Source organism: Nipponia nippon, unplaced genomic scaffold (genome assembly GCF_047370975.1).
Source record: "Nipponia nippon isolate SJK-2023a ecotype South Korea unplaced genomic scaffold, ASM4737097v1 scaffold_11, whole genome shotgun sequence".
Classification (NCBI taxonomy): domain Eukaryota; kingdom Metazoa; phylum Chordata; class Aves; order Pelecaniformes; family Threskiornithidae; genus Nipponia; species Nipponia nippon.
The window spans coordinates 13,793,223-13,815,155 of NW_028262302.1; the positions used below are offsets into that span (position 1 = coordinate 13,793,223).

Genomic DNA, 21,933 nt, shown 5'->3' on the forward strand with positions numbered 1-21,933 from the left:
CATTGAAATGCTTTAAAGACAGTATGATCTCCTGTTTCTAGTAAAGCTGGTTAAAGTTTCCAAAGACCGGGGGGGTGCGCAAGAGATGTTGCCTTTTTAAAGAACGTAAGTTTTTAATGGGAAAAAATGTCAATTTTTACACTGAGAAAGCTATCTGTAAAATATAAAAAAGCAGAAAAAATTTAAACATAAACAAACATTGCTTACCAATAATAACTAGAATTTGGGAAAAATATTAATAAATTTATTTTTCAGTTTCTTTGCTTATTTTTTTTTAAAGATGAAAAGGAGGGACTTCACATGAAAATTCTAGAATTTCATTTCATGCCTTCCAAATAAACACATTCTGTAGTTCTAAGCCCACACCATGAAAAGTATCATAGCACTTGCTGCAACAAAATAGGCTTAGAGTTTTGCTTAAATAGTCTATAGATGCACATGAAGAGAATCATTTAACTTTTGAAACAGCTGTCAAAAAGTCTGGAGGCAGAAGGCATTTTAGAACTGTACTCTAGACACACTTAACTGACCTTTCTTGTGTTTAAGCTTACTAAGACAAAACTAATGAAGTGTTTACTTAGCTTGAAGATAAATGGAAAAAGAGATGATGAACTGAAGGGAAGATGTTCAAGACAGTTTTATAAAATCCATTTGGCTCCCACCACAGGTGCTTACAAAGCCTAGCAAAACCATATGTGTTAAAGGATACTAAAATTCTACGTGTGTTTTGTTCTCTTAAAAAAAATACATGGAGTAGTCTTTTCATGTAGTCTCTATGGTGATCCAGAATTATTTTTAAAACAGGACACAGACTGAGACATTTCCCCCAGCTGTAAAATAAGCATGCTATACAATTCTAAATAAAACGTCTTTAAAAATGCATGCTGTTGCCAGCTTCCGACTCGATAGAGAGGTGTGTACATTTCTTCGAGCATATGAATTTCCTGAATGCAACTGCCTTCGCAATCACTTACTGCAAACAACACTTAGTCACTACTTTACTCTAAACAGCATTCATTATAGGATACATATACCAATGAACAGCACAGAGGAAAATTTTTACCTAGGTAGCCAAACACTTTCTATCTAAACTTTTACTACCTCACAGCCCCCACCCCATTCTTAAACACACTTACACAATGAGAAGTGGGGACACATCTGCACCTTCAAAAGCAAACTACAAAAAAGCTGGCATATAGCATCACTTCCCATTTTGCACCTGTTCTTATCATCTGCTCCTGAATGTTTTGTGGTGCCTGTTCCTCTCTCCATATATGTACTCCTCAGGCATTCCTCCACTCAGCATGCTGCCCAACTTCCTTCTTCTGTCTCCCTCAAACACTCCTATTACTGGTAGCTGGAATCTCCAGTACTGCATCCTGTTTGGATCAGAGGCAGCTAACACTAGCTCGCTTTGCCAATTTGTCTACCTTTGTGTGACACGTGCAAGCCTTTTTACGCCCCCAAAAGACAGAAAGTAACAGTGTGGCTGGAAATCAAGCAGAGCTGGCTCCACAAATCAATTCACCAACAAAGAAGTGTCTGTAGCTTACAGACCAGTTTGAGAACTGCTATAATCAAACACGTCTTCCGTAGACTAGTGGCTTTTTTTTCTTCCCTATAAACCTTGGGAAAGGAAGGAAGCAGAAAAGTAAGCGTGCAGTCCATCTCACCTGATCCATATAATTTCCTGTTATCTGATTTTGCTTGGAAGCGCCTCATCAGATCTGGCGAAACCCGATGCTCCAAATAGAATGGGTTGTACACGTCATAGCGGGGCCATCGGTACATGCTGTGCAGTTCTGCTTTCCGGTCACCAAATGAGGCTCTGGCAGATTCTGCGGTGCACAAGTAAACATTAAATGCAAGAGTTCCAGACATAACACATGCTGCCTGGCTTCATAAGGCAGGCAGAGTGCCTTCAGGGCAAAGGATGAAATATTTCAATATTATCTACTTCAGGAAAAGGGAAAAAAAAAAAGAAAAAAGTAAAGAAAACACGCATACACATTATGTCAGATTTCCACGATGTGCTAGCAAACATTAGAATAAGTTGTCCATAAAAAGCCATGCATACTCTGTCTTGGAGTTCCACAATAATGCTCAACTAGTTAAAATACAGAAGGCTCCAAAGACAGACAGCAAGACAGAAATTAACAGGAAAAGTAGGGCCATGTGTACAGAAAACCTCTGACTTATTTGGCTATCCCCAGGACGTTCCCACTCGGCTAATGGACCCCCAGACCTTCAGGAGGGTCTTGTATGGGGAGATAATGGAAGTCTGTCAGTGGTAAAGTCACTGGTCCAAAACGACTTGAATTGTTGGCTGAGGCACAAGTAGACAAATCCAAGAGTGCTTGAATCCCAGCCCTTTACTCAGCCCATTACAGCACAGCTGCTCTATTTTTCTTTCCTTTATTTATAATCATTTCAGAAAAAGCACACAGGTCTTGGTCAGCAGAACAGTAAGGAACACTGCTGTAGTTTTGTCTGTCTGGAGCAAAAATCAGCCATATATAACAGTACAGCAGAGAATGGGGATGGGGTGACCTGGACTCTGCCAAGATCTGACATTTGCTTCCTTCACTTCACCTCCCTGAACTTCAACCTATCTGTTAAAAAGTTCTTTACCCTGTTATAAAGTGCCTTCAATTCTGCAAGTGTGTTGCACCGTAAGAGGCAAACTTATTGCTGTAAAATCCTTTCCTCCAGGTGTTAGTAGAGTAAGTAAAAAAGAATAACTAAAACAGTGAGATGGAACATGAGAGATTATAAAGCAAGAATTCAAGTATAACAGGCTTGAGCATGACGTAAATTAGGATGAACGCTAGAAGTGAGGCCATAAAGAATTGATACACAGCAGATGACAGAAAAGCCAGTGTTCCAGACCAGGAGCACACTCCTTCCTGCTAGCTTACTTCTGTGAGAGCATGAGACACGCTGCAGTGAGTACTGAAGAGAAAGGCTGCCAGAACTTAATTGCTTTCAGAAGGGATACCAAGAGCTAACACTGAGCACATCCTGTTTCACTAAAGGAAAATGGTCAGACACGCACAGAAAATGGAGTGGATCCGAGAGCAGAACTTGGACTTCTATATATATTTAACAACAGTCTGAGAAGCAAATACTCTAAATACATTTTTTTAATATGCTGGTGCTTTGGCTAATGTGAAGAAGGAATGACAGCACACTTCACTGTATTTAGTCAATCTTCCTAAAAAGTAAACTTTGCATTTTTAAACACAACTTTAATGAGGCTTAAAAAGCTGTACTTTAAAAAATAAGTATTTATATTTGGAAAGAGAAATGGAAGTCTCCTACTTGACATAAGAGCCACTTTTCAAGTATTTGTTCAAGAATTTAAAATATTTGCTTAAGAGAGACAATTATGAAGAGTCAGGACATCCAGCCAGAAGATCTACTGGCTTTATAGCCTAAGGGCCACTCTGTTCACCAGGTCCTTCAGAAATGATCATGAACCAGAATTCCCAATGAAGATAAGTCACTGGTTTATAAGTTACTGACTGGTAAGATTGTGTAGAACAGCACGAACAAAGAAAACATTTATCTAAAGGTTGTTAGACACATCTTCCTTCTCCCTGGAGAACATTCCTGCCTTAGAGTCCTTGATGGACTGCTCTGTACAGTATCTTGAAGATGAAGTAGGACAAAGGAAGGCAGAGCCTGAACCCAGACCCAGTGAGAAAGAGGATTACCAGGAGCACGTCCCGCATTGCTGTACCTTGTCCATGTATGGACCTACAAGAACTAGCTGCTGAAGTAGCAGGGCAGCAGGGAGGCTGAAGGAGATCAGGCTCAGAGATGAGGAGGGCCTCATATTCTGCCTCCAACTATTAGGTTGCCTGTCCGTGTCTGGTGAGGCGGACATCACAAATAAAGCCCACTAAAAAGACTGGGCAGAGAATGGCCAGTCTATACCGAAAAGCTCCGCTAGGCTGATTAGCTTGGCTCTGGTGCAAGTGTTACCAGCAGGGGTGGGTGAGGGTGAGGAGAAAGTTTGGTAATAGCATGCAGGAGGAGAAAAGCAACAGCAAGGACCTGGGAAAAAGAGAGAGAACAGTGGGAGTAAAACCACACAAACACAAAAAGGTTAAGTAGTACTGCATTAGTTATTATGCAACATGTGGTTGACTTCTTTCAGTTATTAAGGTTTCCACCCTCAGAAAAGAAATACAGTCACATGGGACTAAAAGCATATTATCCACTTATCACGTCCTTGAGGCAAAGCAACTCTAGAGAAAACAACCGCTCAGGTATGCCGCTGTGCCAAAATCTTCCCTTACCTAATTCTAGGCATCTCCTGGTACAACCAAGAGCCTAGCAATAGCATGTGCCCTGTAACTCATGTTACTGGGCCAGGCTCCTATACTTTTAAAATGCCACTGTGCCTAAATTGCACGTACATCATTTTGGCAGTCTAAGCATGGGACTAGCTGGCAGAGGTTGAAGCACAAGATTGTCGTGAAGCAAAGAATCATAGTATCATGTGTAACCTTACACCGCTGAGATCTGTGACCCCTGACCTCCCAAAGAGCAGCAAAAAGAGCAGGAAATAGTAAGGGGAAAAAAATTCCGCCGTGTAGTAGCACATGCTATCTATTGGCAAAATTTGAAAAGGAAGATGTGTTAGTATGTTAAAACATATCAGTACATTAAACATGAAAGCCAGACCACCCTCCTTCTTTACTTGAGTGATCTAGATGCTGGAGATGTGTTAGGTCTTTCCTTGCCTGCAATAAATTCTTTACTAAAGCTTCCGTTTCCTTTAAGTGTCTGCCATTACTTTGAGTATGAGCACTGGTGTGCAATCCTCCCTTTCAGTTTTATTCATAAAACATCACAGAGATTCACAGTGGGATGACATCCTTCACAAAACCTCTCTGGATGTCCAGAAAGAAAAGAAAGAAACAAGACCAAGCTTCTAGAAAAGTTCTGCAAACATATGTTTTCAGTAGGAATACTTGACAATTTTCAAGGAGCAGCAGAAGCTAAACAACTATTTCAGCAATGCTGTTTATGTTTTACCTTGAATCCCTCCAGCATGGGAGATACTAGGAAGGTTCTTTGGCTGTACATAAGCCAATTTGAATGGAGGGACCACAAATGGTACCTCCTGACCATCCAGGGGCAGTTTAGAAAGCAGATAATCCTCTGAACAGCCAACTTGACGCTTCACTGACACAGAAGACAATGGAGGCTTCTCTACAATAGTTGGCTTGCTTGCGGCTCCTGCTTCAGATTCCTGCACCATGGAAACTGCTAAAAATAAAGAACAAGAAAAACAGACAGTCCACATGTGCATTAAGTTTTGAACAATGCTATGAACAGATCTCTCTTATTTAATAGGATCTGTGCTTGATACATTACTTAACGGCTGCTAGTATTCAGATTTACCAGCATTCAGGACTAGCACCTGGAAAAAGATATACATCCTCATGACCGATCCAAACTCTTTGTTGCCCAAGCTTCTATATTTATAGCTACCTTGCTCTTAAGTGAATTTATACAAGAGGTACACTTGTATCATAGAAGAGTTCTTCAGACAACTAAGACATCAAAGAAAATCTTAACAGCAAATCCCCAGGGAGTTTAAAAAAAAAGCATTCACTCAGAGTTTGAAAGATACAAGACCTTTACACAACCTTGGGTAAAAAAGTTGGCTTTTTTGGACAGCATTCCACGCTACAAGGAGCAGACTTCAGACAAGTGTAATTTTTCAGTTCCAATTCCAATTCATAACACTAACAAGCATGTGTTCACTCTCCAAGTGAAGGTATGGAAAGAATTTTGGATGTTGTAAAAGAATTCAAGTTTATCGGGGTGTCACAGTCATTTTATTAATGGGAAATCTCATCATTAATGAAGCCAGAACAGCAAAACCCTTAGTCAATGTCATTATGTCAGAACTCACGATCATTTTTTTCTTTTTCCATGCAGAAACACAATTTACAGCAGTTTTTTATACATTCTGTTGCCATTGTTTTCAGTGTTGCAATTTAGAGGAGACCACAATCAAAGATCCAGTGTAGCTATCAAACCTGAAAAACACAATAAAACAAACAGTAGTAGATGGGAATAATTGAAATCAATATGCAATATTATCAGTTATTTAATACATGATTACTTATTGGACACAGTCCCAGGGTCAATGAGAAAGTTACTTTAGTCATAAAAGGATCAGAGCCATCAGATTTCTCTCACTGAAACAAATTATTTTTTTTTATATAAAAGCACAAGGAAAGAGATAATCATTTTAATGTACGGCATCCAAGTACTTTCAGTGACCCATTCAGACAGGTCCCTGTCTTTCAGGAACACTAAAATTCTCCTCATATTTGTGTGTGCCACTGGGCTTTGGAGTTTAGTCAGCTTTACAGCTGTTTTGATGTGGTCTTGTCAAGTCATTTGCAAGATGTGTTTTTTATTCCGTTTCCCTTGGTCATGTTTCTCCTATCCTCTTTCACTCTTGTACTATTTTCACATACATCCATTTTTTGCATTTACATTTTTCGCTCAACATACTCCATACTTTACATTTGAAAACACTCTTTATGAATGATGCCAAAATTGCCTTCTTTGAGTAACTACTACTTTCTCGTAATTGTATACACATGAAACTGAAGACCTGTTTTATTATATAATTGTCTGCTATGCATACAGAAATAGAGCGTGCTGACTTCCAGCAAAATAAGAGGCATGTAATCTCCTAAAGAATGAGAACAAGTCTATAACAGCTGGTTAACATTAAAAGAACTTTATGACAATACTAACTGGCCTCATTTAAATGTCTTTATTCATATCCTTCTGTTCTCTTTTCAGAGGGACACAGACAGCTGCATTGCCTCCTGCCCAAAATTTTAGCTGTCTAAGTCTAGTCCTTTTACATGCACCTAAAGTACACAAAGTTCTTTGTAGAACATACCCAAGACCTGATTCCAACTCCACGGAGGTTAGAAGACACCAAACAGAACATGAACATAAGCTGAAGGGATGGGTAAGACAACAAGTAAGAGAAAGGGGGAAAGCACAGAGAGATGACAATTACACAAAAATGTATGCATTTGTTCAGCTACCTTAATAGCAAGAAATTGCTGAAAGCACCCGTGCTCCAGCACAGAAGCCATTCCCACCTGCAGCGTGAACAGTCCTGCCATTTTCTTTGTATGTGTATTCAAAGACAGCTAGGGAACCACACAAATACTGTGGAAATAACACTAATATCCCCCAAACTTTTCTTGCTTTAAAAGCCCCTCAAAATTCCAATCAATGCCAAGTAGAGATATTAAGCTACAGACTTTTCATCTAGCTGAGAAAACATGTGCTTTCTTGTCTTAACATTATTTATTTCCATGGGTAGGGTGCAACTGAAAGTTATCAATAGATGCATCAATTTGCAAATACCGACCAAATGCAGCATATACTTACTGACCTGCTCTTCTGCACTCTACAGTACCTCAGCACTCCTAGTTATGTTTTAACTTAGGGGTTTTGCAAAGTCACTGAGAGCACGTGGCTTCATAAGGAAGCCTTGAATTAACTTGTTATCTTTAAAATACTAGTGTGAAATATAATGAAGGTTTATTATTACAACTACATAACTGTTCCAGAATTATTCTTAATCATGAGTTATCACAAAGCACTGATTAGAAGGAAATCCTTAAAATATATTCCTATTAGACCTAAACCTAAATAAACCTTTATTCTACTGCAACAAGGACCTAAGGGAATATTTGGTTTAATACAATTTTTCTGAATAATTTTTGCTGGTGTTACCACTATGTCACATTAATTATTTCCTCTAGTTTTATACTGCTCTTTGTGCTCAACAGACCAAAATGAACAAAACGCAAGTGACTCAAATATAAAAACCTCAGAAGTAGCCTGCATACTGGTGGTACACCTTATTCTGGAAAACAGAACACTACTGAAGAGATTACAGCATAGCCTCTAACCAGACAGGGCAGGGGTGCAATATCCCGCTTTAAAAGGGACACCATTACTCTGCACAGAATCCATCGCTCCGTACTTGCCCTGATCTCAAAATTGCCCATGAATATAAGTACAGTATGAGATCTGCATCAAAAAATCTTCAGATGCGACACCACCGACTCCAGAACCTGCATCTTTACAGAAGCACAAAAAGAGGCATGGGAATTTCTCATTAAATTCTCCACGTTTCTAAGGATCAAATTTTCACTGCTGCTCCTCCCTCAGAGGCGCACTCACGATAGCTAAGCCTGCTAGAATCCAAAGTTTACTTTAAGGTTCCCTTGCAGTGATTTTCCTTCCCAGCTGTTTTCAGTACACAGCTGGAGTTAATATCTTTTACTCTTGTTCACCATGTTTAAACTGGGCTGGAACAGCTGCTTCATTTGCTCTAACCTTTGCAACAATGGTATCTAAGCCTCAGTGGCAGTTTGCGCACGCAAAACAATCTTTTATCTCAAAACATCCAAACTGAATTTATTTGCTACTGCTGGTGAAGAAACCAAAATGTTAGTAACCGCCCTGCTTTCCAGCTACATAAAGTGGAAAAATTAGTTTTTCTGCATCAGGGAAAATTCAGTTCACGGTAGTAATTTCTTTCCCCAGAACTGTCTAGCTGGAACCATTAATGTGAGCAAATAAACAAATGTAAACCGTCTGTCACAAGCAGTTGCCTTTCCATCCCAGGGTTGAGTGCCTTACCTAGAAAGAAAGGGCTACATACGAGTATTGAGGATAGAACAGTAATAATGCAATTCTACGTCTTTTGTATGTCCATCATTTAAAAAAGACCATGTTTTTCACAGTAAGACCAAGTAACCTGTGATAGTCTTTGACCATTACCTTTTTTCCCCATTTATCAATATGCAAACATTCATACTTTTTTTTTCCTATCTCAAGACAAATATTAAGCAATTCATCACTGCCTATTGTACAGGAGAGATTACTGTTTTGTAGGCAAGGTAATATCAGTAGCCAACGCTAAAGTGTATAGACACATGGCTTAGAGTTTCCAATACAGTTTCAGCTTAAATACAGTATTTTGAAAAGAAAGTTCCAAGAGTAAGAGACTAGAACACTGTTTACACTTTTTTTAAGCTTAAAAATGTAATGGTTTCAGTGACAAAATTTGCGCTTGTGTTGCTGATTTATACCACAGCCACATTACAAAAAAGTGACAGCATTTGCTGAGGGGCAGATCATCTAGATACAGCGCTCCCTCGTTCTGCTGAGAGCACTTTGCTCTGTTCATGAAATCACAACACGGATGGTCTCAATTACTTTTTAAAGCTTTATTCACTTAATTAAGCTACAGAGATAAATATATTTGGTTTTTTGCTTTAGTTCAGAAGAGCAATCCTGGTGGTAAATTAGATGGCTTGGCTCCCAGTTCATTTATTTTCTTGTATCTCTATTTCCCAAGTTGCCTACAGTTAGTTATACAACTTTCACCGTATGCAAAAGTTTTGTCTTAACCATGTGGGACAGAGAGAAATTTAGCAGGTTCTGTTGTATATTTTATTAAGTGAAAATGAACAAAAATCTTACAGAAGATTAAACAAATATTTCATGATCTTCACAGAAGTTGACATTTCTATCAAAGGTTAAACTTCTCCCACATGCCAGAACCTTTTGCTGGTGTCAGCTACCCAAAAATCCTCAGTATATCATTTAACAGTTGTTTAAAAGGTTGTACTAACATGCATTTGTCTGGGAATAAATTTACCAAATAAACCTGAACCATAGAGACATGTTAGGTGCGCCATCAAATTCCAAAGAAGTACTGACTTCCCAGTAGTGCCATCCATCTTAACAAGTAGTTAGAACTCCTTGACCCTATCTCTAAGTTTTGAGGTCAGTTTTTGTTAGGCAATGTGCATACATCAAAGACATCTTCCATTTTGGAGATATTAGACTGAGAAAAGGACAGGAGGAAAAGAAGAATGATCCTTGATTTTCAGACAAAAAATACTGAGATAGAGAAATCAAATCATTTGCAGTAGAAGAGCAAACTGAACCCAGATCTTGTCACTCTGTTCTCCCTCCTTCTTGGTGTTTTCCACCAATTTCAGTAAGCTTTTTCATTTCTCTCTTCCCAGTATCAAGCCAAAATAAGATAATCAAGTGTAACTCAGCAATAGTCCTTCCACACTAAGGCAGAAGGAGAGCCAAGGTTATTAGAACATCCTGGAAACAACAAAGCCTAAAAACCAACCACACACATACGCAGAGCCTAGAGAATTACAGTCACTACTATTTTAATGGGTTTAGATGGAGAACATAAATTATCTTAATGATTTCCAGATTTCTCTGATAGAAATTTTGAATGAGCTAAAATCAGATAAACACAGTATCGAAGACTTCAGTTCCAGATGCCTCCAGAATGATTACAAGACAGAGATGTTTGGAGAAGAAAGTAAATATTTTCAACAACTCATTAAATGAAAAGAATATGATAGAAAACGGATGATCACAATATTAAATATTAAAAGCTGAAAGCAGTCTGAAAAGAAATGTCAGGTCTTTGCTGCCTTATGATGAAAGGGTGTGTTTTGCAACAAGTTTGTAGGCTGCCGATGTATTTTTACTGCATTTAGTCACAGCAGTGCTCCACGGGAGTCGATCAGGTAACACATTTAAAACTACGCAATAGACACAAAGGTGAAATAGCTGATCTCAAACTGGGAAAGCTGGCTAAACCAGAGGTTTCAAACGTTACGAGATTTATTGCCAGCCATAAATGTATAAAACACATTCTCAGATTTGTGTTCCAGAAACACATCACGGCAACATTTCTAGTAGCAGTAAGTCCTCACAAAGCGGGAGGTGTAAAAGAAAATATCTGGCAACAGGGATGATCGGTTGTTATTAAGCATTTGGGACAGATCATAGAATCATAGAATCATTTAGGCTGGAAAAGACCCTTAAGATTGTCGAGTCCAACCATAAACCTAACACTGCCAGGTCCACCACTAAACCATACCCCTAAGCACTATGTCTACACATCTTTTAAATACCTCCAGGGATGGGGACTCGACCACTTCCCTGGGCAGCCTGTTCCAATGCTCAATAACCCTTTCACTGGAGAAATTTTTCCTAATATCCAACCTAAACCTCCCCTGGCGCAACTTGAGGCCGTTTCCTCTTGTCCTATCACATCCTTGAATGACATAAGTGTCTACAGCTCTAGGAGCCCCAGTGGGGCCACGACACTTTGCAACAGCTGAGGATCTGCCCTGTGGAGAAAGCGAGCTCAAGCCTGCCAGTTCACACGTCAGCCAAAGACCACATTTATGCTACCTCTGTGCCTTTCTGCCTTTCAGATCCAGGAGATGCAGTCAATCCCGGTCATATAAATCCTTCAAAGAGCATAACAATACCACTGCAGGTCTCCAGAGGATTAACAAAAACTCACACAGCAGAAGCTGCTTCTGCTGCAGGTCAGATGGACTCTCTTTGAGGGTGCAGATGCTGCAAAAGGTTTAGCTTCCACAGCCAGCTGTTCTGTAGTTCTGTTTCGGGGGGAGAGCGTCTGGAGCTGTGCACTGGCCTGAACACAGCTCTTCGTCTGAAGAAGGGTGGCTTGTGACCACTGCATCTCAAAACTGGTCACCACTAGTAAAACAGCTTAAATGGTTTTGAGAAATTTGCCTCCAGGTACTTTGCTACTGTAGCAGCAAGGACAACACATGCACCCACATACACGCATAGTGCCACGCACAGGCGTACACTTGCCAAAGACACAAAATCCACAGTTTAAAAAAAAGCTGTAGTTTTTTTGGGACTGTAGGCAGGTCTGATTTGTACCATCCACACAGGGGAAAGAGGCACTTCAAAAGTGTGTCTGAGCATGTGAAAAGACAGGATACAAGCTTTTGTTCCTATTCATTATAAACCTAGGCAGTAGCAGGTTGTCTGGAGGAAGAGAAAAAAAAAAAAAAGAAACAAAAAATGTCACGCTAACACACACCTACCAGGTGCATGATAAAAGGCTTATATCTATGCCTGTTTCAGGAGAACCCCACAACAGTGGTATCTGCAGTAACTACTGGGTGTGTGTGTACATACACCTTCCTTCTCTGCTTGTAACCGAAACTCAGGGAAAAGCATGAAAGCTCTGGGAATTTGCACGCAGGGATTATGCCAGTTCTTCTGCCTTCCAAGGAAATGAAGAAAACATGAGGATTTCCTTTCTTTTGTGCCTGGAAAAAGAAAGGGATTTCACCCTGAAAGCAGTGGATCACAAAGGAGATGCTGAAATTACACAACAGAAGAAGAGAAGTTATGAGAAGGCTTTTGAAGGACACAACCAGAAAGGCATTCTTGTGAGAGACATCTTACAAACAGTTCGACAGGAACATAATGAAGAGATGCAAAGCCCTCCCAGTGCAGCAAATAGATGAAGAAAAAGTGCAATTACATATTCAAAACTGAAAAAAAAAAAAAAAAGACTATGTATCATTGACCTAGTTTAGATGATGGGGATTTTATGATGGACCGTTGCACAGCTTTCCTGGGGCAAAGAGCCTAGTGGCATTGTTTAAGTAGTTACACAACTAAACCTAGTAACAGAAATAGACAGTAAAAAGTTGCTGGGAAAAGTGTCATGCTCCATGATGCAAACAAACCACTAACTGCCTAGGCACAGGAAGCACCTTCCCGCGCTGGTAAATGATGGCACAACAGCCCATCGGGGGAAGCTTTACGGGTTCCTCTCGCTGATCCCAGAAACAGGAAGATGAACTGAACAGACCACTGGTCGAGCCGGCATGGTCGAGTCCTGCAAACTCCTCTCGTTCACTTCCAGTTTGCTAAAGCAGCATCTTACTTTTGGAGACCAGAAGGCCTATTATGCGCCCTTGTCCCACCCTCCTCAGTTACTGACACCACCGGATTTCAACCAGTTACTCCTGCACTACACTGCACAACTTAAGCAGGAAGACACTTGGGTTTTATTTCAGAAAATATTCCAATAGCTAATTGCCTTAACTGTTAATATTTTAAATCTACTTCCAGTTTAATTCCCCCCCCCCCATTTTTATATCTTTGCTATATCGAGTGTTAATTATCAGTAGTATCTTTTTTCTTCATTCAGATCTTAAAAGATTAGGATCTAACCTTCTCTTACAGTTCTCTTCGGTAAGCTAAATAGACCAAAGCAAGCCACAGAGACAAGTTTAAACCTGTAGGTTTTACACCATTCAAGTCTGTTTTGTATAGTTCTCAAAACATTATCCCTCTTCTCTGACCAGTTTTATTCAGGCTGATACCACAACTGAACTGTGCACCTCAGACTCAACAATGTCACAAGATAATCTAAGGTGAGAATATATTTCATTAATTAATACTTGTAAGGGCAAGATTGCTCTCATTCCCACAGCACTGTATTGAGATCCCTTGTAATCAGCGGGAGTGCTCAATACTTCACTGCTATCAGTCGGGATGTGACAACTGTACAAAAATACTACTTATTCAGATTTAGCAGGCTTTTCCTGAGGCGAAGAAAGCCACCTCAGAAGTCAATTCTTAGCTGAGCTGTTGTCATAGCGGTAAAAGCAGAGCTCACTGTGATCCCACGAGCTGCTTTATATGTTCTCCTGCTGAGGAGGTCTAGCTCTAACTGAACCATGGCAGAAGCTTTGCCTGGAACAGCCATGTCTTCCTACGTGAGAGACCATGCCGTGTCCCACTGCAACTTTGCCTTCTCCCTCCAGCTTCTCTGTCCAGATGAAGATGATCTAATATACGTCTTCCTTCATGCAGGCCCTGAGCTGAGCCCTACAGAAAGAGCACTTGTGCAATCTAGCTGCGCTCTCCTTCAGCTCAGCAGCTGCTTCTTGCCAGGGCTCCAGACTGGAGGAGGCCAAATGGCCTTCAGCGCATCTGCACACGCAGCCCATGCACAGACCACCAAACTGAGAGTACGTCACGAAGAAGAACTAATTGCTCTTGCCTACTTCCCTGAAGAAAAATAAAGCTGAGCAGGTGTGTGTGCTTGAGCTATTGTGCTACAGGAACAACTGCCTCTGCTTTCCAGGCACCCCTTGGAGAAAGAGAACAAGCCCTGGCACGAGTACACGATCCAAAGTTGTCCTTCTGACACGGCCCCCAGGGACACCCTGACTCTGGCTTAGCATTATAGCCTTGCACCTGCAGCCCTTAAATGCAGACTTAATCCAGGCCTGCTCCAGTATGCAGAAGATTAATAATATTATTTACAAGGGCCAAAAGAACAATTTTCATACATCTGAGCCAATTTTTCTCATGCGAGATTTATATTTGAATTAAGAAGGGAACATTATAAATCTATCCCATGATAAAGCTTAAAACTTGGGATTTTAATATGCTGAAGCCCTATGCTCTGGGCTGTAAAAGTTGATAGAGATAGCGTTTCTTCCTAATGCTGCATTAGGCAAGTAACCAATTCATCCAGTTACTGAACTGACAACACTGTTCCTGTGAACTGTACATAAATTCACTGACTTGGACAAGGATGTACAATATGGTATGTATTGGGGCAGGAAACACGAAAGAATAAATCCATTATGTTGGACGGCAGATCATTTTGGACTCAGACGGAAAACAGCAAAGCAAGAGTTGAAGTCAGGACACCAGAAAAGAAAACTTAAGAGACTGAAGTATCTGTAAAAAGAACTTGGCTTTTGATGAGAACATGGAAAGAATTCAACATAAGATAAGTCCTTCGCTCTAAGCAGATTAGGAAAAAATCATGACAATCACCACTGGTTACTTTAAAATTTAACTTAAAACTTAAGACTTTCTTTATGTATTTTGTGTCAGGTTTTAATCCAATTTTTTCTCCTTCTGCAGTAATGCCAGGAAGCCACAAAAATAGAACTGTCAGCAGTCACTCTATAGCCCTGATACCAAAGAGAACTGGAAACATCTGGATGCATTTTTCAACAGGACAGCCGAGAAGAAGGTATTTTAGGCAAGAGCATCTGCCTGTGCAGTGGAGTTCCCTAACATGGCTAAACGTGCCTAGCTTTGAAAAGATGGCCCTTGGAAACCAACTCAGTGCAACACTGAAAGAGAGCACTGCATGGCATCCAGGACTCCTCAGCCTCTGCCATGACCATGGAGCCACTCAGAAAACACACGGAAACACATACAATATCCAGACAGCTAATGAAAAATAGCTCCTCCTGTATATATGAAAAAAGAAGAAAACCCAAACAGTTTTGCATGGAAAAATGCAGTTTCATTACTATTAAAACTATTTTAAGGGAACCCTGTTGACCTACAAGAGTCAACATGGAATATTTCTTTTTATATGTGCATGCATATGCATGCATACACATCTACTGCTTTGTTTTAGGTGAAGCAGTTTTTTGTTAGTTATTTTACATTAAATATTTAATAATTATTTTACATATAATTATTATCCTGTTTCATGATAAAAACAAAAAAAAACTTTAAATTATGGAGTTTCCACAGGATGAGGATTCCCTGTTCAGCATTTCTGCTCTACACTGTCACTCCATAACCAGTTACAGCATTGTGGTGAGAGGAAGGAAATATGTAAGTTGTATAAATGAAGGATAAAAGACTATGGCTGAGAGTAAGAAAGGAAACAGGTGACTGCAGTACATCTCATATATGAAAACAGATTAAATTAATGACTCAAGAACGTGAAATGGGAACTGATCCTAATTAATTCAAATCCAAAACAGATTGGGAGTACGGCTCTGCAGGGCACGTGCATTGAGCTGAGGAAGCTGCCTACACACACTTGAAAATGAAAGTCCAGGAGGATCCCGTTTTTATAAGGTACAACAATTTATTACTTTTTGCTTTAAATCCACCCAGACCAGGGGCCCCCAACCACTTTTAACAGCCCCAGCAGTGCCTCTTAGAGAGCTGTACTGGCTGGAATAGTTGGCAGCTGCCCAGGCAGAGAGTGGTAACCAGGCACTGCATAAAAGAGGCATTATTAAAGAATTTTGCATAGACATTGGGAGAAACCAGAAGAAATCAGAACTGTCTCAGTTTTATGGGAGCATCGAACATCCCAATTATTATTGGCCAAATGCTGCTACAACTGTGGAGCATGGTGGTGGGGCTCCGCTCCTTTCTGAGAGGACAGAGGTCCTGAGCGCAGAAGTTGGCAGCATGAACTTACCATTCCCTCTTTCCCCTCAGGACAGATTTGCTTAAAACAAAGTGAACAATAGCTACACCATGAATGTATGGGGTTTTTTTTATCCTGTTATGTTTAAATCAACACTCTTCACAAGAGATTTTTGACCCATGATTTCACACATTGGTGAAACTAGATCTGGAAGTACACGTACCACTGAACTGAACAAAAGCCAGGATGATTCAGGGAGATGTTCTGTGTTTAATCAAGGTTTCATGGAGGAAACTTTTTAGCTACTCTGGTCACTGCTGAGCAGACAGAGAACCTGAATGGGAGACTGACAGAGAGTTCCCAGTCTAGAGGCCAACAATCCCATTTTGAAAAGTAAATGGGGGAAAAAAAAAGAACAACAAAAAAACCCCCACAGAACTAAAAAGGTTTGAATTTTCCTCTACTGTGAAATGAAACTGGTCTTGACAATGTTTTGTTGTCACCTAGAAGATCAGTACTAAACAACGTTTTATGAATCTCTCAGAAACAGGAAACAACTTGTTTTTGTACCAGTTCACTGCTAACCACAGAAACACTGCTAGCTCAAGCTACTTTTCAACCTCGCTCTGACTAACCCTTCTCTCTGTATGGCAGGTGCTTTCCTCATCGGAAGAGGTACACACACAGCAGACCGGATGCCTGAATTTTGTAAAGAGAACCCGCCCTTAGCGCCCCTTTATCTGCCCCCTCCAGCCCCTGCCAAGGCCTGGTCAAGGGCTGGGCCATCTTCTGGCCCCGTGAACCGCCCGATGCTTTACACACGGGCCCAGCTTCAACAAGCAGGGCGGACAGGGCCACATCCAGCCCCCTCGGCCTGGAGGCATGAGGGCTCTGAGAGAGCAAGGGGTTGCATTGCTGCAGGTGAAAGGGACCCTCCCACAGCTGTAGTGACGAGGCTGTCCCACAAAAGCCAAGCAGCCTTCCAGCTCTCCATGCTCCAGACGAAGCTGAGGCGCTACCCGTGTGCATTAACGTATCCCAAGCAGGCCCTGCCGATGAGGCTGCAGGGGCTCCGGGGCCCAGCACGCCGCCCTCTGCCTTGCCCGGCACCCATGGGAGCTGGGCAGGGAGCCAGGCACCCACCTGCCCAGCCTAGAGCACGCTGTACAAGTCCACATCCAAGTTCCAGGCTCCAAAGTGTAGATGCCAAATTAATTTAAATGCCTAACAGGTTTTGAGGTCACTGGGTCATGGTCCTTCTAGATTGCTTTCTTGGACTTCAAAGCTGGTTTAACGGCCAAAGCAGCATCTCCAGAACTTGCTCTTCAGACCAGACCCAAAGCTCATTGCAACAACCACAAGAACCCCCCAAAGACCAAGGGCCTTCGTTTGGAGCCTAAGTAACTGTTCTCTCCAGTTTAAATGTGGCTATTAGATCACTGAAAAACAAAGCTTCAGAACAAAATCACTAGGGTACAATTTACAGGAAAGATAAGCATCAGATTGCTGACATAATTTATTTTTGGCACTGAATTAATGTAAACTTCAGCTGCGATGACAGGCAAACACTCGTACTAAGCTTAAGAGAAATGTCCTCACTAATTCTGCATGGTTTGATGTATTAACGTGAGCAAGAGAGACACAGATGAGTTCAAACCAAACCCAGGCTTTGAACCTCTTCCCACACGAGGCTCCTCAGTTTAGGTCTGAAGATTCATCCCGGCCGCAAAAGGCTATCAACATAATTTTTCTCTGCATAAGCTATCTTTCTGATGGAGCCTGAATAGCATTACTAACCAGAATGACAACATGGCTTAACCCAAACTCAGCCTGTCCTACTTAAAGTCAAAGCCTGCTTTGCCTTTCACTTTAAAGAGAGGAGATCTTAGGTTCTCTGCTGACAGATTGGGTGTTGTCCTACTTAGATTAGAGAGAGAATATTTACCAGATTTAAGGTATCTTGGGAGATAGCAATTCAGAGTAAACAAAGTCCTTCTTTCATAAAATTAAACAAGAGTCCAAAGAGGGGAGCAATAGGTCAGAATATGCATCATGCAAAATTCACTAAATTAAGTAAATAGCATTTTAATCAAGCAAACAAGTTCAACAAATGTTTCCACCAAAGTCAAAGGGTACTTCTGGTATAAGCCAAAGTGGGTAGGATTCACATAAGACAGTAGGCCTAAGCTAGCCAAAGCCTGGCTTCCTAGTGGAGGCTGCTCTTCTAAGGCAGGTCCTCTGGCTCTGCCAACCACATATGGGGGCTGTGCAGGCCTCTCCTGAACTTGCCTAAAGGGCTGGCTGCTACCAGAGGGGCAGTCCGGCTCTCCCTTGCCAACACCATTCCTGTTGGATCTAGTAAACATGCAGCTGCACGATGAGCTGGCCCAGCTCACTGATTAGATGGAAAACTAAACCACCAAAATAAACAAACTTTTTTTTAAAAAAAAAAAAAAAAAAAAAAAAGAAAAGCAGTTTTCCAACTCACCCTTGACTGCACGAGGTGGGGTCAGAATGCGCAGCGGGGAAAACCGGGGGGCCAGAGCAGGACTGCCCTTTTCACAGCCAACCCGCAGCCCTGGGGAGCGCATTTAGAGTAACGTACATCTGAAACTAAAACACCTACAAGTACGACAAACAGAGGCTGAGCAAAAAGCAAAACAGCTGATAGGACACACAAGTGACAGAACAAACAAGTAAAATGACTGAGCCTAATGATCAGGACAAAGAAGAAGAGACCAGAGTCTGAGCTTTTTCTCCAACATTGTAAATTAATAGCCTACACACACAACTGACTGAACAATCCTGCCCCCATTTACTCTTTCCATAGCATAAGAAGAAAGGGGATTTAATCACCTGGGGATCCATCACCTAAATTAAGTGCAGGGAAGGGTAGTGGAATTGATGGGACTTCTGTGGAGTCCAAGGTCCCCTTTGGGTGCAGCGTTTTTAGTAGGTGTGATTTTTATAAGTATTTGCAAGAATCAAGGGACACTTTAATAATAAATAATTTTTTCTTGAAATTCAGTATTGCTTAACCACATGTATTCTGCAAATATATTTTTAATATTTAACATACAGCTGGGAAAAGGACTAGAAATCAAACTTCCCCACTCCTGGATTCATGCCCTAGCTGCTGAGCTGTAGATCAGAGCTCACCTAATGAATATTTCTGTATCGACAGCAAAGCAAAACACTTTCACAAGTAAGGAGTCAGAGACCACCAGCCCAGAACAAGACACAGGTTTATGGCTCTAGCACTCTCTTGAGAGATGAAAGATGCATATTCAGAAATTAGCTCTTCACATCGGGGTAAGAGCTCTAGACAAAGCCTAGAAAGAATAATAATAAGAAAAAAATTAATAAAAAGCATGGCAATATACTCCCTTACATGTTTTTTAAGTGGTCTTAATCATCTATATGTAATCTGAAGACACCTGGGCTCTCCAAGAGCAACTTGTCAAGGACCACCTCGCTTCTGGATCCCTGGAGAACTTGGGCACCTAACTAATCAACACTGTCAAAACGAAAGGCACATCAAGCAGCAGACCTCAATGCATTCAGCAACTATCACTGGGAAAAACCTGAGCCTGCACAGATCAGAGACAGAGGGTTAGGACTGCAAGGATCTAGCTCTGAGGAGCGGGTGCCCACAGGATCATTTAGACGCCCAAGCACTTCACAGTTGTGGCCCAGCGCACATCCCTTGAGACCTAGTTCTCTTCCTGCACAATTACGATGGCACTGACTGGAAGCGTACATTGTAGGAATGGCCACGATACCGACCTTTCCGTTCTTATCTATGGAAATGCAACACATGAGACACTGGGCATGTTTCTACATCGAAGAAAAGTTACAAGACCAGCTTAATTTAAGATGATACTTATTTCAGACTGCTGTTTAATAATCAGAGTGATCTGAAGCACCCAGGAATCCAGCTCTATGGTATGCATTAAAAAAGTACAGTGTGGCTTTTGAATGGGACAGTTTGAAACTGCATACAATCCCAACTGCAGCTTTAACAGTGCTCTTGGATACAGCAGGTTATAACTTCAGTAAATATAATGTATTTTCTGATGCTAACTTCATCCAGTACAGACGGGAAACACTGTCTAGCTATATTCACAACTTCCTTCTGAGTTTTGGCTAAACAGTATTGCTAATTACCTGAACTGTTCCTAGAGAAGATGATCTAATTAGTTATTTCTTGCCTATGATAATGCTTAGATGTTAATTTACACAAAATATTTTGGTTTTACAAGGACATTTTCTTATAGCAATACCAGTTTGAGACTGTTTTAAGTACAATTTAATGACCTAATTCATGTGAAGATTTAATTCTGTAGTAGTTCAATATAGTTACTATTTTTCTACCTGCCTCCATTTCTCAAGGTTTGTCACTTGACAGAAAACATGGTCCCGAGCCAAATCTTGGAAGCGCACTGTCAAATTAACACTCATACAGCCATAAACAAACCAACCAACCCCAGGCACTGAAAGGTCTTCGCTCCAGAACCCCCACTGATACTGTAGCACAGTGGCAAGGCACTACAGATGTGCAGCATCACCTCTAACACACACTTGCCCAATAACACTGCCTTTTGCAATTCATGTTCTGCAAGTTGTAGTTGTCTGCCAAGTTTTAGCCTACTTAGAAAAAACACGTAGATCAATATGCTGACATCCTTAAAGAATTCTGACTTTAAAAACATGTGGTCCCATTCGATATACCTATCAGTATGCATCAGGTGAAATACCTCAGGGTTTTTAAAAAAGATCATTAGTTTTTGTGTCTCAGGAGCCTTATATGCAGTGAGAAAACAGTAATTTACAAATTGCAAGTATCACTGTATATGACATTACATCACGTTTAAATACCCCGAGTATCAATGCACAAGGCAGTTACGTTCTCTCGAATCGCATCAGTGATATACATGGAAGAGTCACTTTAGCGAGACAGCCCAAGAAAAGCCAACCTTCCCGGCTAGTTTTGTTCCCATTTACTCTCACGCACGGCCCGTGTTGCGGTACCGAGGTGTGCCACGAGTTACGGAGGCTGCTGGCGATCGGCAATCAAACGGTTTTGCTGGAAATACGAAGCTCAGCTTTACGTTTCCGATGAGCGCCTAGGCAAGGAAAGCAAACCACCACGTCCGCCGCCCGCCGCGGGGGCCCGAGGAGGGCTCGCCCGCAGGGGACACCCGCGCCGCCTCGGTGCGGTACGCCCGGCCCCGGGCTCCGCCGGCGGCCGCCACCGCGGGGCCCCGGGCTGCCCGCGGCCGCCGGGGCAGCTCCCCCACCCCGGCCAGGCGCCCGGCCTCCCCGGAGGCCCCTGCCCGCACCTGCCGCCCCCTCGCTGCCGGCGCCGCGCTCCGCCGCCCCTTCTTCTCAGAGAGCCTCCCGGTCTGGGGCTCCGGCCCTCGCTCCCCGCTCCCGCCCGCCCCGGCCCAGCTCCCCCGGCCCGGTACCTGCTGGGAGGGCGCCCAGCCGCCCGCTCGCGGCTGCCGCCGGCTGTCGCCTGCCCGCAGCTCCTGCGGGACGGGACGGGACGGGACGGACTGCCCTGCCCCGGGGCCGCGCCCTGCCCGCGGCTCCTGCCCGGCCGCTCGCCGCCTCTCCCGCCCAGGCCTCTCCTCCCGCCTGGCGGCTGCCGGCCCCCGCCTGCCCTTCCCAGCCAGGCACTGCCGGGCTCGCCGCCCACACGGCCCTTCAGGTGCGCTGCCGCAGCGCCCACTCACCGGTCCCTGTCGCGGCGGGCAATTTCCCCGCTGCCTCGGGGCTCACCCACCTCACCAAAGCTACGCGCAGGGGCAGATTATCTGCCAAAAGCTGCC

The 21,933-nt window shown here is 42.3% G+C and overlaps 1 protein-coding gene across 7 annotated transcripts in view; it reads right to left on the bottom strand.

Annotated features, from left to right (window-relative positions):
* Window positions 1–21,933, bottom strand: part of TC2N (tandem C2 domains, nuclear) — a 52,313-nt gene extending 30,380 nt beyond the window's left edge. For 2 of the 7 annotated variants that reach the window (XR_015702292.1, XM_087747534.1), the window contains exons 1-4: window positions 21,568–21,817; window positions 5,933–6,059; window positions 5,047–5,280; window positions 1,674–1,838 (exon numbers count right to left, since the gene is read on the bottom strand). Coding sequence is in view for 1 of the 7 variants with exons in the window: in XM_087747534.1 (XP_087603660.1) it covers window positions 1,674–1,838; window positions 5,047–5,280; window positions 5,933–5,999 (466 nt within the window). In the remaining 6 variants the exon portion in view is untranslated. Of the gene's footprint in view, window positions 1–1,673; window positions 1,839–5,046; window positions 5,281–5,932; window positions 6,060–18,587; window positions 18,722–19,258; window positions 19,432–21,567; window positions 21,818–21,837 lie in introns of those variants that run through there. The other 5 variants (XR_015702294.1, XR_015702289.1, XR_015702290.1 and 2 more) reach the window with 5 other exon arrangements.